General features: G+C 51.3%; 1 protein-coding gene across 4 annotated transcripts; it reads right to left on the bottom strand.

The window, feature by feature from the left end:
* Window positions 1-2,623: 2,623 nt before the first annotated feature.
* Window positions 2,624-12,822, bottom strand: nrf1 (nuclear respiratory factor 1). 4 transcript variants are annotated; one of them, XR_003933332.1, is made up of 13 exons: window positions 12,707-12,822; window positions 10,685-10,796; window positions 10,445-10,589; window positions 10,073-10,187; window positions 9,867-9,993; window positions 9,506-9,646; window positions 7,578-7,736; window positions 7,258-7,473; window positions 7,075-7,173; window positions 6,794-6,951; window positions 5,350-5,471; window positions 3,417-3,654; window positions 2,624-3,232 (listed from the first exon to the last, which is right to left on the bottom strand). XR_003933332.1 is itself a non-coding variant. In XM_030113606.1 (12 exons), the coding sequence occupies exons 2-12, from the start codon at window positions 10,751-10,753 to the stop codon at window positions 3,494-3,496; spliced, it is 1,512 nt and encodes a 503-aa protein (XP_029969466.1). In that variant the 5' UTR covers window positions 10,754-10,796; window positions 12,707-12,822; the 3' UTR covers window positions 3,275-3,493. The 4 variants fall into 4 exon arrangements, 2 of the variants coding, with proteins under 2 accessions (XP_029969466.1, XP_029969467.1); XR_003933331.1 differs by having other exon boundaries at window positions 3,365-3,654; XM_030113606.1 differs by lacking the exon at window positions 2,624-3,232 and having other exon boundaries at window positions 3,275-3,654.
* Window positions 12,823-13,219: the final 397 nt, after the last annotated feature.

Raw genomic sequence — 13,219 nt, forward strand, 5'->3', positions numbered from 1 at the left:
AAACGGGAAGGTCGGACTCCTGATTCTATTCATTAGAAAGTTTAACATTTTAACACAAGTGAACGTTTCTTGAGGTCGAATTAGGAAAATGTCACTTGTGAAATAAGCATCAGGTGAATATTAAATAAAAATAAAGATCAGTTTGACCCCGGCTTCCAGGGGATTGAAGGCTCTGATGACTTGTAGTTTGCTGATGCTGTTCCTGTGATGATGGATCCGGCTGCTCATTGATCAGTCCTGTGTTCAGGTTTAATGAGCAGAATTGGAGTTTGCAGGTTCAGATCTGCTGTGCGATTCAACTGTTTCGCCTTCGGCTAACCGTGGGGGGGAAGGTGGGGTGTATGGGGAGGGGGGGGGGGGGGGGGGGGGGGTCTCTCTTAGCTCCATGGCATGATTGGCAAACTGAGTGGTGTCATCTTACCCTTCTCTCTCAATGCAGCCTTTCTCCCCCCCCCCTCCTCTTTTCCCCAAACGAAGCGGGGTGGAGAGCGAGGGAGTTTTCCTCTGATGTTGCTCTGCTCTGCTCCGCTCTATCAGCCCATTGACAGTTTGGCTCAAAAAAGGGCCGCTGCATGCCGAGCTTCATATATCTGGGTCAGGGTCTGCTAATGTAGGTGACAGGGGGATCTGGGGATTAAAACCTCTCTATCTGCCTTTGCATAAATCCTGCTTTATAGCCTACACTTCAGCTTTAGCTAATATGATTTGTATTGTCACCAGTTTGCCCGCAGGCTAGCTATAGTGGATCTACGTCGGTTTCATCGCTGGACCTTTTGCAGAGACTCTTGTTTGCTGTGAGATTTGCAATAAATGAAAGAACCTGTTCCGTCTGTTGTTTTTGTTCAGTTGCCGCCGCATCTCGGAACCAAATGTACTGTTTTTTTTTTTTCCTAACATACAAATTCTGGTATTTGTGATGCAAATAAACACTTTGAAAAGACTGATCCATTGTGTCGGACTCCCTCTAACGATCTTCTCTGCAGCAGAGTGCATTGTGGGATAACCCTTGTCAATGCGAGGCCTTCTCCAGATGGACCGGGCGGCTCAGGTTACACCGCATTTTTCAGTGCCCCCTCGATCCCACAGCCCCCCCCCGCCACCCCGGCCCCTTTCTCCATCTCCCTCTCTCACACACACACACACGCCGTTTCCTGGGTGGGTCGAGTCGGGCTGAGACAGTGCTTCGCCTGTGTTCTAATGCAGGCTCCAGAGCATTAGTGAAATGAGATTACCGTCGTTCTTACGCAGTGTCTGGGCTGGAGGTGGACAGAGGTGTGAGTTGGGAAGGTGAGGAGGCCATTATTAGACTATTGGCCCACGTTATGTGTTGAGACGCCTCATCAGCAACATGCCTCCATTAGCTTCAAGGAACACGTTTGTTTCGCTCATTATGTTTTCAGCATCTAAGTATGATTAATTTTGCTTAAAACACTCCAGATTTCCAGGTTATCGAGTTCTTCCTCCATGCTGGGAGGGATGCTTTCTCAAGTCGCTTCCCAGGATGAATGGCGGGAGATTATGTCTTGTCGGAGCGAGCAGGGGGGGGGGGGGGCTTGAGCTGCAAGCAGTTTACCCGTATGTGCGTGCGTGCGTGCGTGCCCGGAGCGCGTACGTGTGTGCATGCGTGCAGGGGTGTAGGGCCCGGGATGCACGTATTAAGAAACGATTAGTGGAGATTAAAGCCCTGCCCCAGAGTCTGCCTGCACGACTCCAGGCAACAAGAATGGCCGGCCCCTCCCAGGCTCACCCGGCGCTGGCCCCCACTGCGAGGCGGCTGGAGTCCCGGCCGGAGCCTCGTCCGCCCGACTGGGAAGGATCGATCATCCTGCCGCTCCATCAATACACATATTGCCTTCAGGACTCTACTGGAGGGTCGAAACACTTTTCAAATTCTGGCTCCTGTTATTGCAAAGTGGCGCCGTCTTGGTCTGATATCAATAAAAACGCTAAGTTACCAAACCCGATGGATCGAACTGTCTTGTTTTGAAGCCGAGCCGTTCCACGGTTCATCTGGGTTCAGCTTTAATCACACAGTTGAAAGGTTTCAGGGCACTCTGCTTAAGTGTGGCTGAGTGGATGAACGGCGAGGCGACGCGACGTCGGAGGGACTCGTAGCGTCAGGCTCTTTTTCCAAGAAAGCTGGCTAATGAGGCCTTTAATCTGCGGTGAATTAAACGCCGCGCGCCGTGTGCCACCCCGTGTGCACCTGCGTCGAACGGGAGCGAAAAAAGGGGAAGGAAAACGGGATCTTTTCATCTGTGCGACCGCAGCCCGGCTGGGCTTTAATCTGGAGGAAGAGCGGGATATGCGCTGCTGCCCGATAGATTAAGGCCCCAACGCGTCTCTCCGTGTTCCACCGAGCAACAGAAGGGCCCTGCTAGCAAATCCCAGGCTTTAAAGCAGAGGAGGTTTGGGCAGCTTATGACATAATCAAGGCCCTGTCTGTCATGGCGGGAGAGGTGGGGGTGGCGGGGAGCGAGTGGGCTTTGTATCGAGTGCATAGAAGAAGATTTCTTAAAACACTGAGATGAGAGATGCATGCTGTGAAAATAAAACCGAGAAAGAACAAAAAGGTTGAACAGCAGCCATAGTGGAATTTTATTTAGTGAAATACACAAGATCGGTGAGTTAAACCAAGTGTTACAGATTCATGGTAAAGCACTCGTTTTTTTTTTTTTTTTTTTTTTTCATTGTTTTGTTTCGGAGGTCTCGTCTGTGTGTGAGTTCCTGTCGGAGCGCGGCCCGCCTCCCGTGTCGTACAGAGCGATTGCAGACGTACAAAGACGGTCATCTTAAAAAATAACAGTAAATGCATGGATCCGGGCGAAACAGTTCATCAATCCAGAGATTTAAAAAAAAAACCCCAAACCATTTCATGTGTGTCCTGAGTCTTCGCAGATTTTGGCGTGTGCGTGGACTGCAGTTGGGGGAAAGTGTGTGTGTGTGTGTGTGTGTGTGTCTGTGGTGGGGGGAATAACACACAACAAGACGACATTCCAACATAACGTGTTCGTCTGACGCGGGAGCAGGAGGGAGTGTCTGTACAGAGAGCGATCGAAGTGGGGAGGGTGAAAATCAGAGCTGTGATCGGAGGAGTGACTTCTGGGTATGGCACCGACGTTCAAGATGTCTGACAAACGCACGACATCGACGATCATCCCCAGTAACCGTCGGTAACGCGGGCGAGCGGTTTGCAGCGGCGGCGTTTCCTCCCGGGCTTTTTGGTTCGTCTCTGTGAGGAAATAAATAACTGAATGCTCAACATCACATCCCCAACAAAAAAAAAAACAAACAAAACAAAAACAAAAACAACATGATGAGGAAAAGGTAAAAATGACGTCGACAAAAGGAAAAATGTCTTTACATAGTAAACAGGATGCATTGATAGCGGACTCCTTTTTAAAATATATTCTGACATTGTACGCGGCGTGATTGGCTGGCGGACGGGGAGGCGGCCGCTCAGTGGCTTCTACTCCTGGCGGGGCGGCCGGCGTCACTGCTCCAGGGTGACCACCTCCACCGCCTGGCCGTCCAGCGTCACCGTGTTGTCGATGCGCGTGGCCACCGGCGCCATGGCCACCTGGACGGGCCGGTTCCCCTGGGCCAGGCTGGTGACCACCGTCTGGTACATGCTGACCGGGATCTGGACCAGACCTGAGGACGGGGGGGGGGGGGGGGGGAGGAGAGAGAAGGAGACGTTTCTGTAGCCTGGAGGCGGCCATGTTGCAAAGGAAAGGAGTAATTATTCAACAATGCTCCAACTGCATGTCCTCAGCTCGCTCCCCCCTCCATTCCCAGCCCTGTGTGTGTGTGTGTGTGTGTGTGTGTGTGTGTAGGGGGATTAGCGCTGCAGTCACGTGTTGCCGCGGCCCCACCCTGCAAGCTGTCACAGTGTCACCGGCAGGCAAGAAGGTCAGAGCAGGGGATGGCAGTGGCTCACGCCAGCTCCCATTACCCTGAGCTCTGGACGCCGGGCGCAACAAGTGCTCCGCGCACGTGAGCCTTTTTGGACGACGCAGAAGAAAAAGAATGAAAATGAAAAACAATTATCTCCCTGAAAAGTCCACAACAAGCCAAGCCCTCGTCGTAATTGCGGCTAAGCCCCCTCGCCGCTGATTTTGCGACACTGACGTTTTGCTGATGCAGGTAATTGTGCGGCAGTAATTACGGAGGAGGGCTTATGGAGGCCGAGGGGCTCGGGGGCCCCGGCACGCCAACACGGCGCAGCCGCTAACTCAAGTGCCTCACTTGAACCCTCAAACGCCGCTCTCCAGACGTCCGAGGGCCGTGCGTGCGTCTTTATGAGTGAAGGGTCGCTACGCGGGCCAATCAGCAGCGCGTCTGGGGCCGGCGCTCTTCACCCCCGTGCGGCACTCCAGTGATTAGCTAAGGTCAACAGCGGGCAGGAGGACCGGCTCCGGCGGCTCCAGTGAGCGACTGCGGCGAAGAACAGCGTCCCTCCACGTGTGCAAAGGGAGCATTATGGGTGTTTTTGTGTTCGCACCATGTTTTATCAATAATCTGAAATCTTTTCTTTTTCAATTAAAGACTTCAGACTTTCAAGCTGCTGATTTATTTTGATTTTAAAGGTGAAAGGCTTAAGCTCACGTATACACACACAATTCACCTTACAACTGGCACAGTGTATGAATCAACTGTATGTATAGGAGTCAGAGAAGTTAAGGGGGGGGGGGCGGCTGCTGACAGCTGGTCCTGTGATTAGACCATAGACTGATAATGGAGTGGATCAAAGCTGTTTAGGAGGCCCCTGAGGGACCCCTTCATGCCCCCTGGACATGGAGGACTTTGTGAGTGTGTGTGTGTGTGTGTGTGTGTGTGTGTGTGTGTGTGTGTGTGTGTGTGTGTGTGTGTGTGCGTGGGAGATTGACAGCTGGTGAGATGTTCGCGGGGTTGACCTGAGGTCTCCTGTTGGACTTGGAACCAGGAACTTTTTCAGTGTGACTTTGACCTGCTGCTTTTCAGCCGTCGAAAATTAGTGAATTAGTGGACGGGTGTCCATCACAAGGTCAAAAAACAACTAAAAAAAAAAAAAAAACGCCGAAATGCTGCAGATTCGAGTATCCGCTGAAGCGATTTCTTCAAGTGTCTGCAGCAGCAGAGCGTTTCAGTATCGGTAAGAGAAAAGCTGCGTTGCTGCTGGGCGCACCGAGGCGCCATCTGTCACATCAGCACCGCTCAGATTAGAGCGAGGGGGCTCAGAGGCTAATTTCAAATGAAACGCAGGGAAAACGTGACCGTTTGTGTGTTTATGTTAACCTTTCACACTGACTGCTGTAAAAACCTTTTATTATTCTTATTCTGCAGCAGTGTCGTCGTGCTGATGGGTACCTGTGGCGTCCTGAACCCCGGCCAGCGCCCCCACAGCGGCCGCCGTCTCCGCCAGGACGATCTGCCCCCCTCCTTGAAGGGTCGCCTCTGCCAACGTCGCCACGGCGTGAGCCGCCGCTTCACTGCAACACAAACACGCGCACACACACACGTCGAAATTTTATTTCCTGCAAACCAGCTGGATGGCGTTGTCAGGGATCTGTCTTTCTCTGGTCGAGGCGCCCACACGCAATCTGCCCACAAACGTAAGGGTTATTAGTGAGATGTGGGGTGAAGAGGCAGGAGTGTATGAGCCGTAAGAGGCTTTTCCCGTCTGGACTTAGAGGGAATCTGTCACGTCTCCCCAAGGCCAGGTGCTGCGGGCCTAACAAAGCAGTTTTATTAACCAGATCAAACCCGTGGAATTACCACCAGCTTATTACCACACCCGCTCCGTTATGAATTAATGGAAGCGATCGCAGCCTGGCCGGTGACGGAGGAATACAGATGGACAGGGGAATGGGGGGGGGGGGGGGGGGGGGGGGGGGGGGGGGGGGGGAGGAGGAGGAGGGACAGTGGACGCTGATGGATCGGTCCAAAAAAATAAGCCTCAAAGAAAGATTTTAAACTTTTATCGCCGTCAGCTCGACTTTATTAGCACGGAGGCGCCGATTCCCGCTGTCGACGCAGCAGAAACGGCGAGAGGGTAGAGGCTCTGCAGAGACAGAATGTTCCACGGCGTCCGCAGCAGAGAGAGCAGCTCAGCCGAGGTAAACAGCAAGGGAGGGGGAGGGGGGGCGGGGGGAAGCAGGGCTCAGGTGGGTGCAGGTAACAAGCCCCGCTGGGAAATACCCGCACACGCCTGGAATGATCGCCTTGACAGCAGTAAAGTGAAAAAAGAAGAAGCTGTAGTTGAGCGCAGACTGATGAATTCAGCAGGTTCAGTTCAGTGACGGCTCCGGTTGTCGGGGTCAGGTTAAATTTAAACCAAAAAGACTCGAGTTCCCCCGCAAAGGTCAGACGTTCCTCCTGTGTTGTCGTGATGCTGGCTTTCAGATTCTGTCGCCGGTCCCACTTGAATACGAGTGTGTGCGGCTGATTTCCCCCCAGAACAACACGCCTCGCGCCTACTCGCGTCTTCATAATCTCGTACCGCTGCCGCTGGCCTGTTCCCCGCGGCGCGCCGCATCCCGAGACCCCGTAACATTTTAATTGCAGGTTATGAGCGAGTGCTAATAAACACGTATTTATCGCCCTGCGCTGGTGTTCTTTAATAAACAAAATTTTACTGAGCTGTTAGCAGGTAAAATATGAAGTTAACAAGCAGTTTAACGGTCGAGCACCTTTGCTTGCTGCTGCGATAAAAACCACAAGCTAATTAATTAGATGCTGAACCGGGGTGAGAAGCGGTTGGCTCTCATCTCCAGGGGGACCCCCGCTGAATTCCGACTTCTCAGAAAATCACCTGTTGAGCGCCATCGTGACCGTGGCGCCGGGCTGGATTTCCTGACTGGCAGCGACGGCGGCTTCCGCCAGGGACGCCACCGCCTGCGTGGCCTCCGATGCTTGAGTGGTTTGGATTGTCATCTCTCCGCCCTGGAGGGTGGCCCAGTTTTGTTCCACCTGGAAAAAAAAAAAAAAAAAGAAAAAAAAAAAAAGGAGAAAATGACTGACTTGTTCTTGTGTTGTGAGTTTGTGGTGCTGAACGGACAGCTCCCGCTGAAGCAGCAACACGGTGAGTCTCACCTCTCCGTCAGTCACAGTTGAGTAGTTGACCTGGGCCACCGTCACGCCGGGCAGCTCCGAGGCGTCTGCCAGGGTGGCCACTGTGTGTCCCGTGCCGACCTGACGGCGAAGCACGGCGATTAGAAAAAGGAAAACAAAAACGAAATGAAAGCGCGACCCGAGTCGGTACTGATCCAAACAGACCTGGATGAGCGAGACGGTCCCGTCGGGGTTGTTGATGGTCTGCACCACCGTCTGAGAGGGCACGAGGTGAGCTATGCTCTGCGCGGCCGTCAGGTGGTGCTGGGTGGTGGTCGCCGTGGTGACCTGGTGGTCTTCGAAGGCGTACAGCAGGTCCTCGCGGCCGTGCTGCTTGTAGCAGTTCTTCACGATGGTCCGCAGCGCCTGCGTCCACGACACCTGCAAGCGGCGCACGCGGAAGTTGATGCAGGAGAAAGTGCGATTGTGTGTTTTCACGCTTGGACTTGGTCGTATTCTCCTGATTAATCCGGTGTTTCTCTTACTCTCTGTTTCTGCTCCTCTGTGCGGACGTCGCTGCGCACGTTGGCCCAGGGGATGTCGTCGGGCCACCACACCGGCTTGCAGCTCTCTTTGCCCCAGCCGGGCTTCCCTCGGCCCGTGGAGTACTTCAGCATCTCCGGGATGAACGCTCGGAGCTGCGCCTGAGGACGGGGAGGAAGACGGTATCAGATCACACCAAAACCGAAGCACATCGGCGCGGTGCCTCTCCCACACACACATTTGGACGCACGCGCCCTTGAACGGGCGGTAGGAGACGCGTATTGATCGGGCACCTGCTGAGGTGGTCGGGGCCTGAAAATAGAACACGGCTTTCCAAAAGGAGAGCACTGCGCTGGTGCTTATCGACAGACCGATCTATGGCGGCGGCTCCAGTCTGACGTGGCAGACAGACACCGCGAGGCCTGCGACCTCTGAACACGAAGTACTCCCACTTATGATAACTACCAAACTTTCTGATTTCACCAGAATATTTGGAGGGACTGTTTACGTCAGTGCGAAGACTGAATCATTGGAAGTGATGCTTTTAATCGAATCTGACTCATCGTCGTGTGCGTTTTCTCCCTCAGCATCACATGAAGACTTCCAGGGCAGGCGTTGCGCTCGCATCCACTGACGTGCCGGGGTGGGGTTTAGTGCCAGTGTCCTCAGTGTCCTGGTAATATGCAGGCATCAACGGGGGATTATATTGCACAATGAGGCACTGCAGCGTCTGCCTGCCTTGACATCACGGGCTAAATTTGGTTCTGGGAGAAATAAATCCCTCCTTCCTCCCCCCATTAGACCCCTCTTCTAACTCACCATCACAGAACCATCGATAGAGCGACTCGGTACGTCACATATAAATATGATGAAATGGGTCTTTGTGGAGATTGATGCTTTATTTTGGGGAAGAAAAAAAAAACCAACTTTGACCGCTGAAAAAGGACTTCAGCAGCAGATTCCACCTGTGGATGATATGGATGTATAGGAGAACTGTGTAAGGCCAGATGGCCTAATTACAGCGGCTACTAAGTTAAGTGGCATGTTGCCCTCACACCCACCCCACCCCTCCCCCAATGCTAATCCTCCGAGCAGTGGTCCAATCAGACTTGAGGAGGAACGGCCATGTTTTTCGTGTTGTTGGGTCTCTGAACCGAGCAGGGCTGGGGGGGGGGGGGGGGGGGGGGGTAATTACGGGCTCAGGCTCGGCCCGGGATCACCTGCTGCAGATGCTCGGTGGATCTGATGGGCGAGGGTCCCGGCACGCCACGTAACCCGCACTCGGTAGTCATGTTTACATTTCCAATCTTCTCCAGAGGGCCGAGAAAACATCCTGTTTCCAACAGCACCTCCCCCTTCAACACTTTTCCACCTGGCTTTGCTCGGCCGACTGAGGCAACAGGCTCCTCATGATAATCTCATCCTACAACCTCCAGAAAAACAAGCCCAAACTAACACCTGCCCTCCGAGGGTTCGCCCGGCCGCGGGATTGGCTGGCGCGCTCCCGGGGGCCGCGCTCCCGTCTCCGGGGGCCGCTGTCATGCTGGCCGCTCTGACGATGATCCGAAGGATGCGTCAGCAGCGGGGGGACGGCGGCGTAAACAAGCCGGGGTCCCCCGGGGGAGCGGAGTACTCCGACTGCAGCGAGAGGCCCGGCAGAAGCAGAGCGTCGCTCTCTTCATCTCACCGCTCCGCACAGGGGAGATCCGGCAGACACTACCTCAGCATCCCAACCCCAGGATCGTGGCCATCGTCAAAACAAATTCAAGGACCAAAGTGGATAAAAACTCATGCTTAACCTTATTGATAAAAGACACATGTATTCACTTTACTGGCTGGTGCTGCCCTCTGCTGTTCATGAGTTTGTACCAGATAGATTTTCTTCTGGGTAATGTCAGATTTCCACTCAATGAGAGCAGACAAGACTCACCTGAGTCATTTTATCCACGGACACGGGGATGCCGTCGATAGTGAGAGGGGGCAGCTCTGAGGCCAGCTCTCCTCCGGCGGGGGCGTGCTCAGCCAGCGCGTTCTCCAGGTCCTCCAGGATCATGTTCTTATATTTTCTCACCTATAAAAAAAAATACATACAGCATTTTAAACAGAATTTTTTGCAATTCAACTGGTTTAAATCTCAACCAGAACCTGAAAATTGTGCTTTGGTCTGCGCTTTTGACACAACAATTCAAAAGTACACCTTTAAGTCATGCATTATTGAGCGGACGGCCAACAGATCCTCATTTCTGGAGCAGAGGAGAATAAATGTGCTCGCTGTGACCGGAAACACTCACCACGTTCTCCAGAGGAGCGGCACCGAACACTTTGAACACGGGGTTGGGTTTGGACGGCGAGATGCACAGCACGATGGCCTGCTGGCCCACTCTGGTGGTGTACTCGTCTAACGTGGCTCGTAGCTTCCTGAAAACACACAGCGTCCTTTAAGTTCCCCGAACAGGGTGAATCGGACCGTCGAGGCGGACTGGAGCGTCCGTCTCACCTGAGCAGACGTGTCTGCTGCCTCTTGCGGATGGAAGGGTTGGACTCGAAGATGTGGGGCCTTTTTCTTTTCTTGCCCGTCGCCACGGCGGCTGCAGCCGCCATGCCTACTGGTCCTGACAGGGAGGGAAAGGAGAAGTGATTTAACTTTTATTCAGCATAGAACAACAGTAAATATAAATTTAGAAATAAAAAATGTAAACAAAGGCGCATTGGTGGTAGTTATTTCAATTTATATAGTTGAACTATTTTCCATTAAATTGCATGACACAATGAACAGCTCACTGGCACCACCTGGTGGCCAATTGGTGGCGTTACACTGAAGCGAGGAGCATAAACAGACGGTGTGTTTTTACAGTGTTTCTTGGTTTACCTGCAGCAGCCAGGTGAGCCGTGACCTCATCAGTGCCAGCTGAGTTGAGGATATCCGTGTCGTCGTACGGGTCGTCGTCTGGTGACGACGTGGAGTCTTCATCGGCGCTCATCATGGAAGATTCATTAAACGTGTCAACGTGTACCTGCATATATCAGGTTTAATGTGAATATGAGAGGAAATAAGGGGAATTCCGCCCAGGAGGAAGACCTCCTGCTTTAGGAGAGTGTTTTGCCGGACCTGTTGGCTGACAGCGCTGGCTTCAATGGTGGTCATGTGCTCGGTTTGGTGTACGGCGTGCTCCTCCATTATGAGCCACCTGGTCAATGCAGCTAGATCCACAGTTGAAATACTGAGGAGAGAAGAGGACATGGTCTGAGAGAGTGATCTGAAAGCAACAATTCCAACACTGATACAGATTTATTACCATTCGGCCCAGCAGATGCTTTGCCACAATAATGTAGAATGCACATCGGTGTGGATTATTGATTATAAACAAAGGCGGGCTTATGATTAATTCAACTTCAGTCTCATAATCCTGCACAGCTGCTTCTATGATATATTGAAATAGTAATGTGTGGTGCAGTAGTAAAGAAATCGAGTTAACTTTGCCAAAATGTGGTGAAACTGTGCTGAAGGTGTTTCCCTCAGTGTGCTGTTGTAGTGCTGCAGCTGCGCCACTAGGGGGCTTCGTTTCATCACAGCACATCAGGCGGGTTCAGTGAGGACAATGTTTCTGATGTAGCTGCTTTGTTTTGTCTGCAGACTGCACTTTATTATGCATTAAATATAACTTCAGACCTGGAAAACTGCTTTAAATCAGTCTTTGTGTTGTGTTTTTAATCATTAAAATACTGATAGTGATCTCCTCACTGATTATGGGAGGGTGTTGTTTGAGAAAGTTCCTAACCTTTTGTCTCAGCTCCCTGGGTTGTGGCTGCAGACACTCCCACAGTATGCATTACAGTGAGACCAACTGCTGGGTATTCTCTCTCTGATTTACAAAGGCAGATTGCCAAGGAAGCTCTGCAATCTTGATGATTATTCTCTTTCTTCAGTGTTTTTTCTGGCTTCTTGTGGATCTCCTCTGCTGTTACGCCAACCATCTCCATGTCCCCCTTCACTACATGCATAAATGTTCCTCTTCCATTTCTGATGTTCAATATATCCCCCCACCTCCCCAAATCTTGGTCTCTCTAGCTTTATTTCTGAACTCTTCCACATTAGCCACTCTTCTGACTCTTCATTTTGAATCCTGTCCATCCTCTCAGTAACACATACTTTCAGCATATTCACTAAAATTGCATTGGACAAATCCATCTGGAAGTAAGTAAAGCATAAATGCTGTACTATTTGGACACATTTACAGCCTGTAGATTCACAGATGTGTGTGTGTGTGTGGGTTGGTTATGACTCATAGAATGTGACAATTGAATGGAGACATGCAACTGAATGACCTGCATGATTCATGCAAAGCAGGCAGATTTAAATAATTTGATTGAGCATGTCCATAATGAGCAGAACAGTTGTAGTATTCTCCTCACAAGACACAACGATCGCTGTAAACGAAATAGCTGGGAGATATCAATAGTGCCTCGTGTTTATGTGCACAACATGAAGTCTGGACCCTGCAGGACTCAGTAGAGATGCACGACTCGCCTATAATCGCCACCAGGACGTGGAAAAAGTATTTTTAGAGCAGTACATGAAAGTAAGTATTGATAATTTCATGTGTGAAGCAGATCACGTTATTTCTCCCTCGTTACAGTGTTGTAATGTTCCTCCACCGGCCGGTTCAGGAGCAGACTGCAGCCAAGCTAAGCTAAGCTAGCTCCGTCCTACATTCGGCTAATTAGCGCCTAGCTAACCATTTAGCCCTGTTCGGCTCAGTGATCTGAATTAACTTTAACTCTGATCGCAGAGCAGAGCATGAATATAAGATCTGCCCACAAACAAGCGCGGTTTGGGGGAGTAAAATGATGGTAAAGAGCGGCAAGGCAGCAGCTAGCAGGAAACCCGCGCAATATGAAAGAAAACAGCTCCAAACAGGCCCCGGCGGCCTGCGAGTCCTCCACAGCTCTTCTACTGTCTGCCCGCTTAATGTCGATACCGAGATACGACACAAAAACAGCAGCCGTTCAAGTTAAACCCACTGCAGTCCAAATCTAAACAATCCGCATCTTCCACCCCGACGCTGCCGGGTTCGATGATGCGGCTGCGCCGGGGCTGAAATAGATGGAGATTGCGCGGTAGGGCACTAACCTCAGAGCGGCTGCGCTACTTCGGGCCTGCGCCGTACAGCGGGGATGGAGCCGAGCTTTAATGGAGGACAGAGGGGAGCCAGCACTGGGAAGAGCGCGGCGCCGTGCTGCGTTCAGGGCCGCTCCGGACTTCAGCCACTCTGACACGAGCCGCAGCGTCACGTGCTTATTCTTACATGGTTTAGTTCTAATGAAACAAGCTTGAAACGAAAAATAAAGTTTTTTTTCCCTTTGTTTCCGGGGTACAATATTTTCTGTTTTACTAACAGAACTTTAAACTGCTGCTGCTCGATCATAGTGATTATTATTATTATCTTGTTATGTATGTGCTCTGCTGTCCATCATTTGGTTCAGTCAGAAAATGTATGGAAATAACAGAAACAAATAGATAAATAAACAGATAGATAAATAAGATAGATAGATAGATAGATAGATAGATAGATAGATAGATAGATAGATAGATAGATAGATAGATAGATAGATAGATAAAATTAATTTCAAACAAAAGTCCAAC

The sequence above is a fragment of the Salarias fasciatus genome, chromosome 17 (genome assembly GCF_902148845.1).
Source record: "Salarias fasciatus chromosome 17, fSalaFa1.1, whole genome shotgun sequence".
In the NCBI taxonomy this organism is placed as follows: domain Eukaryota; kingdom Metazoa; phylum Chordata; class Actinopteri; order Blenniiformes; family Blenniidae; genus Salarias; species Salarias fasciatus.